At 37.6% G+C, this 17,725-nt stretch overlaps 1 protein-coding gene across 1 annotated transcript; it reads left to right on the top strand.

The window, feature by feature from the left end:
* The first annotated feature begins 595 nt into the window (after window positions 1-595).
* LOC583066 (ras-related C3 botulinum toxin substrate 1) lies at window positions 596-14,855 on the top strand. Its single transcript, XM_782993.5, has 5 exons — window positions 596-1,857; window positions 4,541-4,612; window positions 7,641-7,758; window positions 11,626-11,823; window positions 12,130-14,855. The coding sequence occupies exons 1-5, from the start codon at window positions 1,814-1,816 to the stop codon at window positions 12,283-12,285; spliced, it is 588 nt and encodes a 195-aa protein (XP_788086.3). The 5' UTR covers window positions 596-1,813; the 3' UTR covers window positions 12,286-14,855.
* Window positions 14,856-17,725: the final 2,870 nt, after the last annotated feature.

The following is a 17,725-nucleotide window of genomic DNA, read 5'->3' as shown; positions in this document are numbered from 1 at the left end:
TCCTAGATTTTAAACCATCAACTATAATTTGTTTTAAAGCTATTTATATGCTCAAGGTAGGATTCCAGGGATTTTAGACTTATGGTCTATGTCACGTCTGAAATTAAAAAAAGACTGATAACTTTATACGCGCTTGAGTAAAGACTAAGTGTTACTGAGCGTCGACTCCTTGATGTCATGAGTTCGCCTGACCGAATCACCTTTGTCCAATCACGCAGGGGATACACTAGAATTGGCGCCCTTGGTCGCGAGATACGTAAAAGACAATCATTCTCTAATTGTGTCAACTCAACCGCGGTGTCACTTTATGGGTTTCCTAGATGGAACGGACGGCAAGGGAGCAGTAGTAGACCGATGAGTTTTGTCTCCTTGAGTATACCACTCATGCAGAAGTGAATACTATCAGCTAAACCGCTGGTCATTATAGCTCAGTAAACTGTCCGGAGTCTCGGAGAGAAGGAACGTGATATCACCGAAGAGTACGACTTTACTCTACGAAGAGGACTGTACTCATTGGAAGAAGAAGAAGAATAAACTTGTGTAATATTTTACCAATAAGTTTGAAATGACTATGCAGCCGTGCATATACTTGGTTTAAAGTGATTCTGACACTTCAATGCCGTCCCAATTGTTGATAACAAATTGGCCGTTGATGATGTATACCCGCATTAATGTACCCTGGCAGTGAAGAGAGGAAGCTCCTGGTAAAAAAATCATTAGACCTGACATTTATAAAACTCAGCTAACAAACTCGTGCCAACAACTATAATGTGTTATTGGTTGGAAATACCCTGTTCCGTGTAGCTCCATGTGTACAGGAATTGGAATTCATGCTTATATGGTCGACTGCATTAATAGAAGAGCGTTGGTATTTCTAGCACACTAGAACGAGCTGCTCAAACATTAACTTCTGGTGATTGTGTATATACGTGATGTAAATACACGGATTCGAATGTGCTTAGTGTTTTAATTCGTATTATGTTGTGCCCTATGTGCAGGGTTATTGACACAGTCTGTAAACATGAGTCAGTAACAAGGTGACAAGCTGATACCAAAATAGAGAGAAGGGATTCTCAAACTGGTAACAGGAACAGGAACAACTTGGAGCCGTTTTCTATACGATCACGATAATTATTCGGCTCGAATAAAGTACACAATTTCAATAGGAATGACTGTTCTTCATTGAAGATTTTTATCTGATCGCATTTTAGGCCTACCCTCGATCCCTATGTTGAGGAACACTGTGATAATTCTGTTAACTGCATACCAGTGAAATTTGTTTAATTTTACATTGAGAATCATCGTTATTATATCGAAGCCGTTTTGATCGGGAGATTATAAACCTTTATCACTGACGTCGATACAATTTTGTTCATTCTGCTCAGTTGAATTTATGATAATCTTCAGAACGTCGTTCTTCTGTAGGATACATTTCGTCTAGATAATTAAGTTTCGGAATCCTCCTAATTGGGTGTAGCACTTGCTTATACTTCATCAAGAAGAGGGTCTAACTCTTTAGCGGAGTGACAGTTATCGTGAACCTCTCGTATGAAGATAATCTCTGCAGTCATCATCGTATCTAAATGGAATACTTTTGTTACACCTTAGTACTCTTTCGAAGATGAGAGTCTGGACTGTGATTTAGCCACTGACTGATCAGCATTGACAGGTTACAATCAGTCGAGCACCTTCATTCCTGAATACCCATACATGTGGTATATAGGAGACTGCAGCTGGTGAGAGCGAAAAGAGTCTTCTGATTAATAATTCATTGATCTTATCGACGAGTGTTGATTTGTAAACCATCACCATCATGGATGCTGGCAAGGATATCAAATGTGTGATTGTTGGAGACGGGTAAGCATTTTTTTTTTTTTTTTTTTTACAAAGATTGCCTTTCATCTTCGAGTGAAAATGAAAGAAAGAAAAAAAAGATGGGAGGGGCAAAACCCTGCTCCATGGTACTATAATAGTTCACTTATTCAATAATTATGATGGGAACGATTTTGATCATTATTCTACTAAAACACTGTAAATCACCATTACTAGATGTAATATATCTTGGCTTCGAGGGCAAATACATGTACATCTCAGCCAGACTGCCATATTGTTCTAATATAAAACTTCTTGCTTCGTAAGCCTAAATTGGAACCTTGCCCATAAATATAATGTACCTCGTGTATATTTCCTTATGTTGGTCCGGAAACATTAAATAACATCCAATGGGCCCAAAACTCCCCTTTAATATTATTACGCCCGCTTATAATTATGTACCTCGCCTACACCTCATCTATAATGTCTTTAGTAGAATACAGTCATGATTTGCAGACGACCCCGTTATTGATTGAAGTATCATAGATCATCGATTAACTACTGGGCCGCGAATGAAAGGCAAAGAGTCATTTCATTCGAATCATGTTAATTAGCTGGAATGATTGCATTTCATTTTGATTAGATTCCAAGACCTTAAATAATGTGGAGTCAGTATTATGTATTTTTTAAAATTACATCTAGGTCACTTATATTGATGGAAAATATATCATTTGACAATGGTTTACTAAAATAAGCAAATTAACATGATTAAAGGGCTATGTTATTGCAATCACCACACGTATCTAAAATCACAAAGCTTGCTAAATACTTAAAAAATAGAGAGAATTTAAGTGCATTAATCATCATCATGATTATAAGAAATACTGCTTCAAATTTAGCATCCTGTGTATAAAATGTATTCAGAGTTATGTTTAGATAAACTTAGGGTATAGTTGGCAGTAAGCCATGGATCTATAATGCTGACCCATTATTGAAGTTCACCCAAGATTTCATGGGAGTTACGATATACCCAAGGGTCACAGTACATAGAGTGTGGCAATAAACCAAATAAGATTGCTAAGACTTTAATGTGATTTGAATGTATATAATGTGAGCCATTTAAATCCTTTTACTCTTGGGGCTGATGAAACTAGCTTTATAGATCGGAAGCATATCTATATCTACTCGATACGTTATTTCATGTTGCACTAAAAGTGCAATCAAGAATAAGTTTAAGTATTCGGGCATTTTATTTCAATCCTCTTTTTCTCTAAGTTTGTCTTATTCAATAACGTTTACGACTCCAAAGTGAACAAAATGCAAATATAGACGAGGAGGTTTAGCTTCCATCTGTATTTCACGGTTTCTTTAATCCGAATGAAATTCACTAGATGTTGATTGGGAGAAGGATGCGGATTAAACATTTGGGATGTAGAGATGGTGGGGCAAACCGAATTTTTTTTCTCTTAACGAGTGTCCTTTCATCATGTAGGATTTTTTTTTTTTTTTTTTTTTTTTTTGGGGGGGGGGGGGGGCGGTCCTCCATGCACCCTTCTCCCACTACTCTCACACTATTAACTAGATCCATTTGATATACATCTGGTATGGTCATGGTAATAGTCAACCACATTAAAGATTCTCCAATAACCTTGTAGTACCATCATACAAGCGAGAGAATAAGCTAGAGTGTGCTTCGGAACACTTCCAGTGGTAGATAGTCACACGCTCCAAACATTATTTGAAAGGTCAAAGAAAGATATTCGCTATCATATGGGTCTTCCATCATCAATTAACCTTTCTATTTCATTTTAATCGACAAAATTCGATCGACAAGATTCATCAGTCGCACATGTTTTAGAATAGGGACTTTTAGATTTGCACGAAGAGAACGTGGACTGCGACGTGTGACATCCTTTTAAGGCAATGTGACGTCCTTTTAAGGCACTGGCAGTGACGTCACATTGCCTTAAAAGGGTGTCACACGAGCAGTCCACGTTCTCGTCGTGCCAATCTAAAAGTCCCTTATACTAGATTGATGAGACAGAACGAATACCTGTCTAACTGCATGGCAGAGAAGGTCGCATGGGTCTAGACAGATTACTAACCTTCTTTGTCTCTCAATGAGAGATTTATCTATTTATTTATTCAATTCAGTCTTCTATATACAATGCAGGATAACCCTTCAATAACGATTAAAGATCTTCCAAGGGACATGGTCTGTACGACATTAGGGACTTTTAGATTTGCGTGGACTGATACGTGTGACGTCCATTCAAGACAGTGCATTACAAGAACGTCGATTGTAGCATATACATATTGTCTTCGTGCGAATCTAAAAGTCCCTATTAAAGTCATGATACAACCTAGCATATATGTTAACATTATCATAAAATGAAATCCATTTATGGCCTTAAGTACCTTTATTTGCCCTCCATGTCCCGGCTCTAAATGTTTTATTTAATTCAGTATAAAGACGAACCGTAAAAAATAACAAACAGATAAACAATCAAACAAACAAACAAACACAGAAACAATAATAATTTTTTTGTCTGCATCATTATTCCGTCATGAAATTCTTATTACAACCAGCACAGCAGTAATGTCATGAAACTGTTTTCTTGTTCATTCATAATTGTTGTTGATTTTAACCAGGGAGCTTAAGTCACAGCTCCCTGATTTAACCACATTATTCTTGATTTCTCTTCTTCTTGTTTATATTTCACTCCAGATTCGTGGGTAAAACCTGTCTGCTGATTTCATTCACTACCAGTAACTTTCCCGGGGAATATGCTCCCACAGTGTGAGTATAAACTGATTCCATCTTGTTTAGTCTCAAGGGCACCATGATATAGCCGGCGAGACTTTTCTAATAAGCATTACGTACATTATTATAATTACTGTCAAATAAATGGCACGCTTCTTTGAATATGGGCAATTTAAATCGTGCAGAGTGATAGTCTGATTTGGGTCTATTTGTGTATTGCATCGTCGGCTACAACAAATATATACTCCGGTAATTCGGTTACAATATTGTATTATGTCTGGTATGATTTGAAAACGTTCGAAAAGTAACCGGCTCAGTCGCAAAGAAACAATGTCAATAGATAAATCATTATTTGTAGTAAAATATATATTTAAACAAAAAAATAATAATCACGCCTCGAAACCTTCGTCAACGACTCTCTGATTCCCAACTGACTTCTCTTATTTTCAATGAGTTTACATTTGTCTTTTAACATAATTGCTATGTATTCATTTAATTCTTTGCATGTATTTGCTTGTTCTTTCTCAAACATAATTATTGCTGAGAGTCGAAAGGATGTTAAATGGTGTGATGTAAAATGAAGTTAACGCCCCTCTGGCTCTCAAAAGACGTTTACCGTGATGAGATAAAGTGGATTCGTTCCAATAAACAGAGCAATCACATATAATTACCCTCGGGGTGTGGGTTTATCATTAGATCATATGAAAATGAGCATTTTGATGCATGAGATCTACAACCCATTTGCTATTATCCTAATTGCACTCATCACTGTACACAATGTCATAATGTAACAATCCCAGTATCATAATTGCGGAAAGGTATGTTTGGTTTGTGAGCTGATACCACATGATCTGTATATATCATAATCTTCTGTAATTTCAGTCTTCCATTAATTATGCTTGTTCAGTGGCGTTGATACAGGGGGGGGGGGGGGCTTCGAATGGTCAAAAAAAGAGGCGAGAGCGAGAGGAGAGATGAAGGGAATAGCAAAAAAAGAACGTGAGATAATATAAGGAGATAGATTGCTTGAAAACGCTCTTCAAAATATGTGTGCACTATTATAGTAATGTGGGGATAACAAGATAAGTCTTCAATGAAATCAGTGGTAAGAGGTGCATTAAACGATTATCAAAAAATGCTTTTGGGGGTGCGATCTGCGTCCTTGATGTTGCGTACATCAGAGAAGAAAAAGAAATGGAGATAGGAGTGAAAGATAGAAGACACACGCGAAAAAAAAAAGACAGAGGGATTGCAATATGGAAGTAAAGTCCTGCCCCGGTGATTATTCCCCGTTTGCCTTCCTCAATCCAGGTGTATAGTAATGACTGAATGCTGACTGTGGGTGACCTCGATAGCTGCGAAGGAAATAACAAAGATGATAGAGGCATACATTGGACATTAATGTTTTAATACGCTACGAGTTGTATGTTAACTTTGACTCTTGACTCTATGCCTATCCGGTATAGATGCCACAACCAGAGCTGTTCTATGCTTATAATGTGTAGATTTTTTGTGCGACAGATGCTTGAGTGAGGGTGTGACTTGATGACCGACCTGCTCCATCTTACCACCTGCATGGCTGGATGCTGCTAAGAACAATATCGTAACGAATTCATGCAGGAAATTGAACGGAAGATGCTGCCTCTAATTATTGTCAACTCTTAAAGGGGCGACATGTCAACTCCATTTCAATTCCACTTTCCCATCTTCTTGCTCAGAATATCTTTTTTTTTCTTTCTAGTTCATAACATTAAGACAGCCTTTCTCTTCACCTACATCATTTCCATTTCCCCAATCCCCTATTTATAGCTATCTATTTATCTATCTGCCTATCTATTTATTTAATCTATATATATCTATCTATCTGTCCCTTGTTCTCTCTCTTGTTTTTTCTCTCTCTATTCCCCTTTATTTTTCTCCATTTTCTCCATTCAATTCCATCCCCGTCTCTTTTTTCTCTCTCCATCCTCTCTCTCTCTCTCTCTCTCTCTCTCTCTCTATATATATATATATCCCCCATCTTCTTGTTGAATAAACTTTGAATTTGAATTTGAATCTTTCTGATGACTTCTGTCATTTCATTAGTTATAAGAATTGAAAGGAAGGGAAAAGAGATTTTCTTTTCACTTTACAGGCTATAATATATAGCGCTCGTCATACAATCAATATCCCCATACATTGTATATCATGTATCCACCGGTACCTCGTAGAATTGCATTAAATCCCCATTAGATTTTTTGCTCTTTAATTATTGTGCTAAACATTATGCGACAATTGTGTGTATTTGGAGAGAGAAAAAAAAATCCTGATTACAAAGTCAATTTGAAGTACAAAAATGTTTTTAAATTTCGTCTTTCTTTTTGGTACATGATTGTAATAGACCTAATATAATATTTATATCTGACATGAAATAATATATTTGTATGCTCTCCATCGTTACTTAGATCATCAATTAATTATTCTTCATCTCTGTACATCGAGACGGATTCTTTTGAGCTGCTTTTAACCATCCATGCATAGTTACATGTATATCATATAATATTAATGTAATAATATTGGTTGTGTCATGCGATGCATTGTGGACCAGAACAGAGAATGAATGGATGGATACATTGTTATCACTTATTCTCCTGTAGCTAACTATATGTACAAGACTGCAGCATGGTTCATTTTCTTGCTCAAAGCGACATTGCCTCTCTTGTGCTGGGAAGAGAGGCAATTTTTTTTCTCATAGACTTTAAACGTTGAAAAACTTGGTAAGGGTATAAATAATTTAGTTGTTAACTTTACATTATATATGAATACAGCGGTTGAAACAAAATAAATAAATAAGTAGGAATATTGTAGGCATGAACATTTATAGATTTTTAAAATAATGATTATCAATAACAGGGATGAGATGCAAAGGTGCGTTGGAGAATAGTGAACGAGACATGACTTGTGTGACCATAATATTGTTAAATCACAGAACGTTAATATGTCCATACATGACGTTGTTCACCAAACAAAAAGAAACAACTAAAACACGAAACTTAACTCTTGAATTGAATGTTTCTTTTTCTAGATTCGATCATTATGCCATGAAGACTGTCGTAGATGAGACTCGTGTATCATTGAGTCTATGGGATACTGCTGGCCAGGATACATACGCACAGGTCAGGCCTCTGTCATATGCAAATGCTGTAAGTGTAAAATTATTTTAACCTTTTCTTACATCATAATTACAGAACACCCCAGAATATACTACCATACATGATTCTACACTTGTATGTTGCTTACTCCTCCTCAATCTCTCTCTCCCCCCCCCCCCCTCTCTCTCTCTCTTTCTCTTTTTTTTTCTATCTCTGTCTGTCTGTCTCTTTCTCTTGTTGTCTCTGTGTCTTTCTCTCTCTCTCTCTCTCTCTCTCTCTCTCTCTCATCCCTTTATGCACATGCAATCAACGGTTTATCATCCCAACAAAACGTGCATCAGAGATTGATAAAGCATATTTCATGGATAATGGACATACTACTTGTTACGCCTGTGTTGTCATAGAAACCTAGATTGAAATGATAGGATTCTAAAAATATCATTGTTTTAAGCAGTAAAGTGCTGCATGGATTTAGGTTGGTTATACGTACTTCGTATCTCCTTTGATCCTGCCAGAGTGCGCTGCTTTAGAGTCCATTAATGAAATACACTATGCTTAGCCTCATCTAAATCACTGTCAATTTACATAATATACCAGTCACCGCTATACCATAGACGGAATTACGTCCCTTTTCATGATGATTCAGTTTACTTTCATTAGATTGCGTGTATCTCATTTTAACCCTATAATCAGATAATAAAATGGGAATCGACCGTTCATTAACCTGACCTACTTGGATATTAAGAGCAATGAATGATCATATTCGTGTTCATTAAAATTTAATGCCATAATGAAATTATAGTCAATTTTTATTTTATGAGATGACTTTATAAGATTCTAAAAACACATAATTATAATGACAAGTGTGTCCCCTTAAATATGTGTTATTTTATTGTTGTAAGCATCATCAGAGTATTTTTGTTATGACATTCAATCTGTTTATTGTAAGCGCCTTGAGTACCATCTCGGTGGATAATTTTGTTGCGCATTGTAAAATGTCTATAATTATGATGATGATAATTATTGTTATTATTGTAGTAGTAGTAGGAGAAGTAATAGTAGAAATATCAGTAGTAGTAGTGGTAGTGGTAGTGGTAGTGGTAGTATAGTAGTAGTAGTAGTAGTAGTAGGAGAAGTATAGTAGAAATATCAGTAGTAGTAGTGGTAGTGGTAGTGGTAGTGGTAGTATAGTAGTAGTAGTAGTGGTGGTGGTAGTAGTGGTGGTAGTGGTAGTGGTAGTGGTGGTGGTATCATTATCATCATTTCAGTTGGTATGTGAATGCGGCTTACCCATTTCCTCGTTCTTTCTCATTTATTATTTTAACATGTTTATCGGATGTAACCCGGATACACTAATTTGAACTAAACCTATACATAAACAGACTTCTGCTATGTGAACTGTTATTGTACCACTTCCGGAAACACACCACGGAAAAGAGTGAATGTTACCCCTTTACTACATGTCTTTGAATCAATATGAGCTTGAAAATTAAATATCTAAGCTTGCTCCATAATCAATCACACACAAACAGATAACGGCCTGTAAAGTATTGTCCAATATCCTATATAAAGACTGGTGTCCAATATCGTATTTTAATATCCTGTAGACTGGTGTCCAATTGCAATCACGTGAAAACAATATTTTTTTCCTGGTAGGACAGAAGACCCCATAGTTTAAATCAACTCTATTATTTTGCTTACAAATCATTTTAATCGAAAACATTGATGTCATCACCATTACAACTTCATCGTTATCATCACTATTTTGAGAGCATCTTTGGGCTAGAATATAAATGTAAGAACGGACCAGTATTTGTTTAAATAGCATCTGTAGGTCCTTGATACAAGATACTGTTCATTTCTCTTCAAAATTGTTGAAGTAGGTAATATAGTCGCCTAGCCCTCCGTCACGTTTTCGGCATAAATTGAATACATGGTATATGCACATTTTTCATAGTAGAATATTTTACATTTACCCCTCATAATCAGGGGCGTACGCAGGGGGGGGGGGGGGGGGTTTGGGGGGTTCAAACCCCCCCCCCTTTGGTATTTTAATGTATGTAAACCCCCCCCTAAAAAAACCTAAAACCCCCCCCCCCCCTTTGTTTGTTTGTTTTTGTTTTTTTTGTTTTTTTTTATTATTAAAAAAAATAAAATAAAAAAAAAAAAAATTATCCCCACGGCTAACCTAAATAAGATGACCTTACCCCCCCCCCCCCAACGAAGAAAAATGTCAAATTTTGAAATTTTGAGACCAAAAAAAAAAAAAATGTCCGCTTACCCCCCCCCCCCCCCCCCCCCCCCCCCCCCCCCCCCCCCCCCCCCCCACTTAGCGACTTTTCGCCCGGCTGAGTCGTTGCGATTTTTTTTTAACCTCCAAAAAAAAAAAAAAAGTTGTCCGCTTACCCCCCCCCCCCCCCCCCCCCCCCCCCCCCCCCCCCCCCCCCCAACCACCCACTGAGCGACTTTTAGGCTGGCTTGAGTCGTTGCAATTTTTTTTGACCTCCAAAAAAAAAAAAAAAAATGTGTCCGCTAAACCCCCCCCCCCCCCCCCCCCCCCCCCCCCCCCCCCCCCCCCCCCCCCCCCCCCAACTGAGCGACTTTTCGGCCGGCGCGATTTTCAAATTTTCGGGAGCAAAATATTTTAAAACCCCCCCCCCCCCCCCTTGAAAAAATCCTGCGTACGCCCCTGCTCATAATAATTCGTCGGCGTTATTACGAACTGACAAATCCGTCATAATTTATATAATACTGTACGGATCCGTATTGTGACCCCCATTATACCTAGAAATGATGGATATGCAACCTTCTACGGTCATAAACGAGTTTATTACAAATACTCAACCTCGGAGCGATTATCAGTCATTAGTGTTTATATTCTTGACCAGTGGGCAATCAGATGAGAAACATAATGGGCCGTAACCGCCATTATGGCCCCGATCAAGGTTTCTGGATACACCTCGGCTCGTTTATCTTTCTCTTTCCAAATTTCTTTGAATTCTTATTGAAGTGATGAAGGAAAAGTGAGTGTCTTCAAAGTATAGCGTTTATGTCCTTCGCACTTGTCGTGGTATAGTGGTTCGTGGTACGGTGGTTCATTCCACTTGGCTCTCAATCCCAGGGTTGAGGGTTCCAATTCCAACTCGGTAGTAGCCACATTGATCACCCCCCCCCCCATGCTTCATCCATGTGTCATAGTACATGTATCTGGCAATGCTGGGGTGAAAATAATTGCATGGCCTACGAGATGTGCCATGGGAAAATTGATTGGCTTCTTAATACAATGTTATACCCAAGAAGAGTCTCAGATTCCTGGTCCTAACAACGTTTTCGTTTTGGGAATTATTATTGAAGCCCCGCTTGTTCAATTCAATGTGATTAAAAGAACTGCATTTTAACTTTATATGAATATTTCTTTACTGTACACAAAGCATTGTTTTTTATAAATTGAGTCATATTTCAAACTCGTAGCCTATTCCTCTATTCAACTTCTTCTTTATTTTCTTCTTTTTTTTCGGGGGGGGGGGGAGGAGGGGAGCAAGGTGTGAACCTTTCTTCAAACTTACATCACAAAATAATGATGTACACTTTATTTGAGATACGAGGCGGATGATTGGAAGGGGGTCGAACTGTGTTCTCTTCAGTGGTATATACAGTATGTAATCGAGGTCGCACACTTCTTCTGGAAATAGAAATCAATAGAACTTAAACATTAAACTGGTTCTATGTCATCTGGGTTGCCCCTTTTCGGGGGCTTTAGCCCCCCCCCCCCCCCCACCCACTGTCCCTTATTTATGTTTATTAATAATGATCTTGTATACTGTCTTAGCCTACCTGACCAATTTTGTAGGTATCTTGTAAATTTGGAAAGTATGATAACTCCTTCTTATCACGAATTATTCTTTCTTTTGTTTGCAGGACGTATTTCTGGTCTGTTTTTCAACGGTTAACATGGATTCACGTGATAATGTCTCACTGAAATGGGTCCCTGAGGTCCGTGTACACCAACCAAACACACCCATTATCATAGTCGGTACGAAGACTGATCTTAGAGACGACAAGGAAACAATAGATGCTCTTCAGAAACAAAAACATAGACCTGTCACCACTGAAGAGGTATGCCCCCTAAAATTCATGTATCCATAATAGTACAACTGTATGAATCTTACCGTCTTCGAATTATCCTGAAATGTTGTAACTTGCAAAATGCTGATAGCCAAGTTTTCGCCAGCACAAAATAGCGCTCTGACCATGCGGACCGACAATATTCAAGAATTAAAGACCCAATTTGCGTGATTCTAAAAAGGCTGTAAATAAAGGGTTAAATTTGGACTATGATTGGGATGTTGATATCATGTAGGCGTACAAACTTATGATCTTGATTTAAAATAGTGTTTTCTTTCACGTTTACTATGGTTACAGGGCGTACTGATATCCAAGAGTGTGATGGCTTTAGCATACACGGAGTGCTCAGCAAAAAGCCAAGATGGTGTCATCGAGGTATTCAACCAAGCAGTCAGAGCATCACTCAATCCAAACATATTCAAGAAAAAGAAAAAAAGATGCACTTTACTCTAATTGGTAGAATACTTTAGTTAAATGAAATCAATTTTGTACATAATTATATTTGACTTGAAATGCAACGATGATATGAAATATATTTATTCATTAATGTAAGTCTAATGTCAGCTTTTGATTACTATTCTGTACTGTTAATTAGCGTGAAGGGAGATTTATTTTCCACCAATTTCCACCTCTCTCTCTCTCTCTCCCTCTCTATTTCTCCCTCTCTATTTCTCCATCTATGTCTCTTCTTCCTCAACCTTTCTTACTTGAATAGCTCCTTCTCTAAATGTACGTTGTTTTTATTAAATTGAAAAGAAACAAATAGTAACTCACACTGAAAGTACATAATGATGATATTCTATATAGTGGAGCAGCGAATTAAATGTTAATTTTCTATTTCATCTGAATTTTTTTCTCAGATATAAGACATTTAAAGCAAGGAAATGATTACACAGGATACATATCGGTAAAACGTACTATGAAATGCAAACTGGACTCTTATATTGAATGTAAAATATTTTGAGGGATGCTCAATGGGTAAACTATAAGAAGTTGATTGTTAATGCAAGGTTCAACATAATGTGTTGAATGCTGTATTATGCACTTTTCAATTATAAGAGGTGTCTGTTTGTCCAATTATCTGTTTGTCCAAGTCATACATCATAATTATAATTATCTATCTATCTTCCTCATCTTCTTTATCTTTCACCCCTCTTCCCTGTCCCCTCGATCGCCCCCCCCCCCCATCTCTCTCTCTCTCTCTCTCTCTCGACCCCCCTCGTTCTTTCTCATCAGTGAAAGTGAAGCGCAGGCGTATATAATGGTGCGTTATTATTATTTTTGCATTCTTTAATATTCTGAAAATCACTGCGTTATAGCAGGGAGTTGGAATCCCACTCCCTGGTTACTATAGCTGGTTATAGGGGTATTTCGTATATTTTGCCAGTAAACATTGCATGCAGGTACGATTTTTTTATGAGAATAGACCTTTGTGATTCAATTAATTTGCCAACTTTAGACAACCTCTGTCGGCAATGTTTAACATAACGAGATCTAATTTTAACCTGTCAAAACTTGCAAGTATTTTGTTTGTGTAATGACAAGCACTCTATGTTTTGGAGTACCACGCTCCGTGTTGTGACTGGAGACAGATTAATAGAGCAGATTTATAAACGGAGACGAGACTTGATTTACTTTGAAGGTCTATAACCATTGGTTGTTTTTTATCTCTTGTATGCGATATGTGATATTGATGATTTTGGTTCGTAGAAAATAAGTATCATGGTTATAATAATACTCGGAAAACCCTTGTCGTGAAAACAAATTCGATATTCGGCATTTCTTTCTGCTAAATAAGCTCATTACTGACTTCTTATGGAGCTGATTTGAGAAATATTGATATAAAGAGTTAATGATGTAGAAATTAGATATTACATGTTTTCAAGCACAAAAACAGTGAAAATTGACGCACCTTCTTATTGTCATGACTCGTGCCATTCAATGATTAAGAAGGTTGTGGGTTCGAATCCCGATTCTTTATTTTGGTGCCTGGCAGAAATATTGTATGATTTGATTGCTTCCTTGTTTTCTTTTAGTCGCAAAGTAATGGATTTTCACGATGTACAAGAGCTGGATGTCATTCTTATAAAATGAATGTTCCTTATATTTGAAACAAAATACCCGTTCCTCAGCATCACCATGGCAATCGGTGATTTAGGTATCCTGTTATTTTATCAATTTACAATTTGTTTCTCACAGCATTTTACAATATCTTATTGTTCGAATTTTCATCGTCTTTCATTCTCCATATTGTGAGGAATTCTCTGTGATTTCTAGGATACGTCTTTGTTATAAGTTAGTAATGTTCATCCTGCAAGTGTAGATGAGTGTTTAATCGACTACCTATTGCTGTACGTGTTTGTTTTTAATGACTTATTTCAAGTATTTTGTTCGTTTGTACTCGATGTTTATTCTAAGATTCTTATAAAATAATGATCATGACATTATCTTTGAATCCTACGATATTAAAGATAAAGGTGAGTTCTGGTAATGCGATTGCATTGTAAAAGAAAAGGTGTATAGAATGGATCAGAAAAAGTTGATCATATAGCATTAAAGTATTGGTGTGTATTGCAAGGTTCAGGAGTCATCAAAATCATCATAAATTTGACCCAGTCTTGTAAAGTAACAATCACTGTACACAAAAAGATATGGGACAACAAAAATTATGGCTGGGCTAGTACTACCATGATTTCCTTATCTTTCTATGCTCATTACTCAGCCAGTATACATTTTCTTCCAAAATTGTTTGGCACATGACATTATTTGTAATCGTGAACATTCAGTGTAAGTTTCGTTAGATTATGTGAGAATTCATTTTCTTTCTTTTTCACCAGAACTCAAGTTTATCTTAATAACGTCTTTACGTACATGATCAATATCCAACTTGATGCATCACGTGATGCGAATAAAACAAGAGAAATCTGAAATGACTGCACGTTGTCATTTATTCAAAGGCAAGCAAGGCCTCCGGTTGATATGAATAAATAAATTACAGAGCTTGCTTTATGCACTTTCTACCATGTCCTCGCCTCCGCTTGGGATTTATGTGCATTTTACACGTTGTTAATTTAGATCATGATACATAGGTAATGAAGCAAATGCATGATTAATTCAGTCTATCCAGCCCGTTTACGCCCCAGCCCCCCGTGTAGTTAATCACGGGATGTTTTAAAGGTACCATTTGCAGGCCAGAAACATGAAAAGGTTAAATTCCAATGGCATTTGAAAGATAATACTAATTTAGAACTTCCCTTAAAAAAGGGGGGCTTGAAAATGTCTTTAAGTGGGAAAATAACGACTATTAGTTGTCGAATCGACTTAAGAGCTGTAGAGCCAGTAAGTCTGATTTTTCAGGCTTTGTACCGAATGGTCGTACGTTTTATGCTGCCCAAAGATTCAATCAGTTTAATTTTGGCCATTACAAGAAGTGGGTTATTGATGTAGACAAATGCTCATGTGCCCTTTACAGTTCATGTTATGTATGTTATTACCAAAGAAGGAAAAAATCCAGTCAGTCACTCAACAGTGTCTGACAGTGAAGTCTAGCAGTAAACGGATTTCCTTGCATAATTTGAATATTAGGACACTGCTAACGTTTAAATTTCACAGATAGGACATACATGACATCTTCATAATTCCTGCAAAGTTCTACAGAATTTGATGTTGGCTGCAAAAGGGACATAGTATCTTTAAAGCCCTACGTGGAGGGTACTCGCAAGGCACACTGTTCTGTTATAGTTAAAGAATGAATTTCGGCCTGAAATTTGGCATAGAGATCCACGGTCCCTTTCATTTCAAGTCAGGTTATAATATAATGAGGGAGAGGTATTAACCGATATAAGATGACCGTCCATCTTTTTGGAGCGAAGCTTGCTTTCATCTGTCATGTCTGCTTAGTATTTTCCCCAAAGTATTGACGAGGTGCATTTAGAGGAAGCGGCGCGGCGTTTTAAAAACTAAAAAATTGAACAAAAACGTAATATATTGCTTGTAATATGCTTATGTGATTAACATGATTGGCCTTTAATGTTGAGATGCATGCATTCTTGGTTGACTGCATGCATGCAGTTCATTAGAGTATAACGTGATGATCTTAGACGTAATCGTGATCAGAGAAGGACAAATCTAAAAGGGATGAAAGGTATGGAAGATTGATTGAGTGGACAGGTAATACGCTAGGGAATACAGAGGGAGAATATGATGACAAACGTATAAAATCGAGGGGGTATTCCAGAGAGAGAAAGGGAGAGAGAGAAAGGGGGTGGGGAGAAGTGGGTTATTTTGTGGGGAAGAAAAAAACGTATACAAGATATTAAGAAAGAGATAGATAGATAGAGAGAGAGAGAGAGAGAGAGATAGGGAGATGGAGATAATTGAGATAGAGATAGAGAGAGAGAGCGAGCGAGAAAGAGAGAGAGAGAGAGAGGAGAGAGAGAGAGAGAGAGAGAGAGATAGGGAGATGGAGATAATTGAGATAGAGATAGAGAGAGAGAGAGAGCGAGAAAGAGAGAGAGAGAGAGGAGAGGAGAGAGAGAGAGAGAGAGAGAGAGAGAGAGGAGAGAAGAGAGAGAGAGAGAGAGGGGAGGGAGAGAGATGACAGAGTGTGAGAGAGAGGGAGAGAGAGTGAGAGGGGTGGGAGAGAGAGAAAGATGGGGAGGTAGGTAGGGCAGGGAGGAAGGGATCGAGAGAGGGAGAGAGAGAGAGAGAGAGAGAGGGGGGGGGGGGAAAGAATGTATTCTCAGGGGCATGGAATGTGATTTGATAGTCTAATATAAAAGTGACTCGGTATCATCGCCTCAGATTCTGAAACAAAATCCTGGATTTAGCTCATGCTGCAATCATGATTATAAACCTTTATAGGCCAGTCAGAAATCTTATGACTTTTACAAGCCGATCGCCTGTCTGATTATCAAGATATTTTCCCAACGGTTTTTATAACACTATAGTCTATTAGGGAAAATTAGTATGGTAAAACCGGTCACTCAAAGATTTGTACTTTTTGAGGCTCTTCATGACGCGCAACTTGTTTTAGGGCTTCAATATTACACCATATCACAGACATTGATAACACATAGAGCCATGCTCTCAGATTTAACATTAAACGATGCTTTTAATACACGAGTCGGATAGAAGGGTCTGTATTCCTAATGCCTTGCATTTTCATCAAAACATTAAGCTGAAAATGCAATATGACATTATAATATACGGCCTCATGTCATCTATCCAAGATAATTTATTATTCATGAACCTATAAGGTAGAACGACAAGTCGCCATAAAGGGTAGCCATCAATAATCGTCATTAACTATCAAGTCCACGAAGGGCCTATTCAAGGTAATCCTGTCTGTTGATGGCATGTATGAAGAAGGGTGTGATTTTCTTAATCATCTGGTTTTATTTAGATACACTTTTGAGCGTCTTGAGGAGGATAGAAGACACATTCTAATTAATATTATTTGCTTTTGCATTTTCGACGAACCACATGAGTAGCACGCGATGATTTGAGCTAACTTAAGTGCCCCTCCCCTTCCGACCTCGACCAAAAAGGTAACAGCTTTTTTGTAATTGTATCCCTCCACTCCAAATCTCTCCGACAAGCCAATGGAAAGTCGTTATACTATATGCCTAGAGATAATCGTTCCATGCATTGCCCCCCTAAAAAAACATTAATCTGAGAGTTACGGAAGCCCTTATCATGCTTATCCTGCTGCCTGATTCATAAAATTAATGTGTATAAGTTTAAAACTCTATCGATTCTTTATGTTTTCTTGGTCTGCTAATGGGGGATGTACCCGTTGGGTCAAAACTTTGATGTCTTTCTGTTATGATGCGGACTTTATACCCTCACAATCACTCTACGCGAAACACGGTAATTTCAGCTAATTTATTCA

This window comes from Strongylocentrotus purpuratus, unplaced genomic scaffold (assembly GCF_000002235.5).
Source record: "Strongylocentrotus purpuratus isolate Spur 01 unplaced genomic scaffold, Spur_5.0 spur5_scaffold_14, whole genome shotgun sequence".
Lineage (NCBI taxonomy): Eukaryota > Metazoa > Echinodermata > Echinoidea > Camarodonta > Strongylocentrotidae > Strongylocentrotus > Strongylocentrotus purpuratus.
Note: the sequence above shows the minus strand (reverse complement) of the source record. Positions and strands in the feature narration are given on the sequence as shown.

What these genes read in the sequence shown, in the direction of transcription:
- LOC583066 (XM_782993.5), top strand. Translation starts at nt 1,814, where the DNA reads ATGGATGCTGGCAAGGATATCAAATGTGTGATTGTTGGAGACGG. An exon ending in TGTGTGATTGTTGGAGACGG is followed by an intron (nt 1,858 to 4,540) that starts GTAAGCATTTTT and finishes ATTTCACTCCAG; the next exon opens with ATTCGTGGGTAAAACCTGTC. An exon ending in GACCTGTCACCACTGAAGAG is followed by an intron (nt 11,824 to 12,129) that starts GTATGCCCCCTA and finishes CTATGGTTACAG; the next exon opens with GGCGTACTGATATCCAAGAG.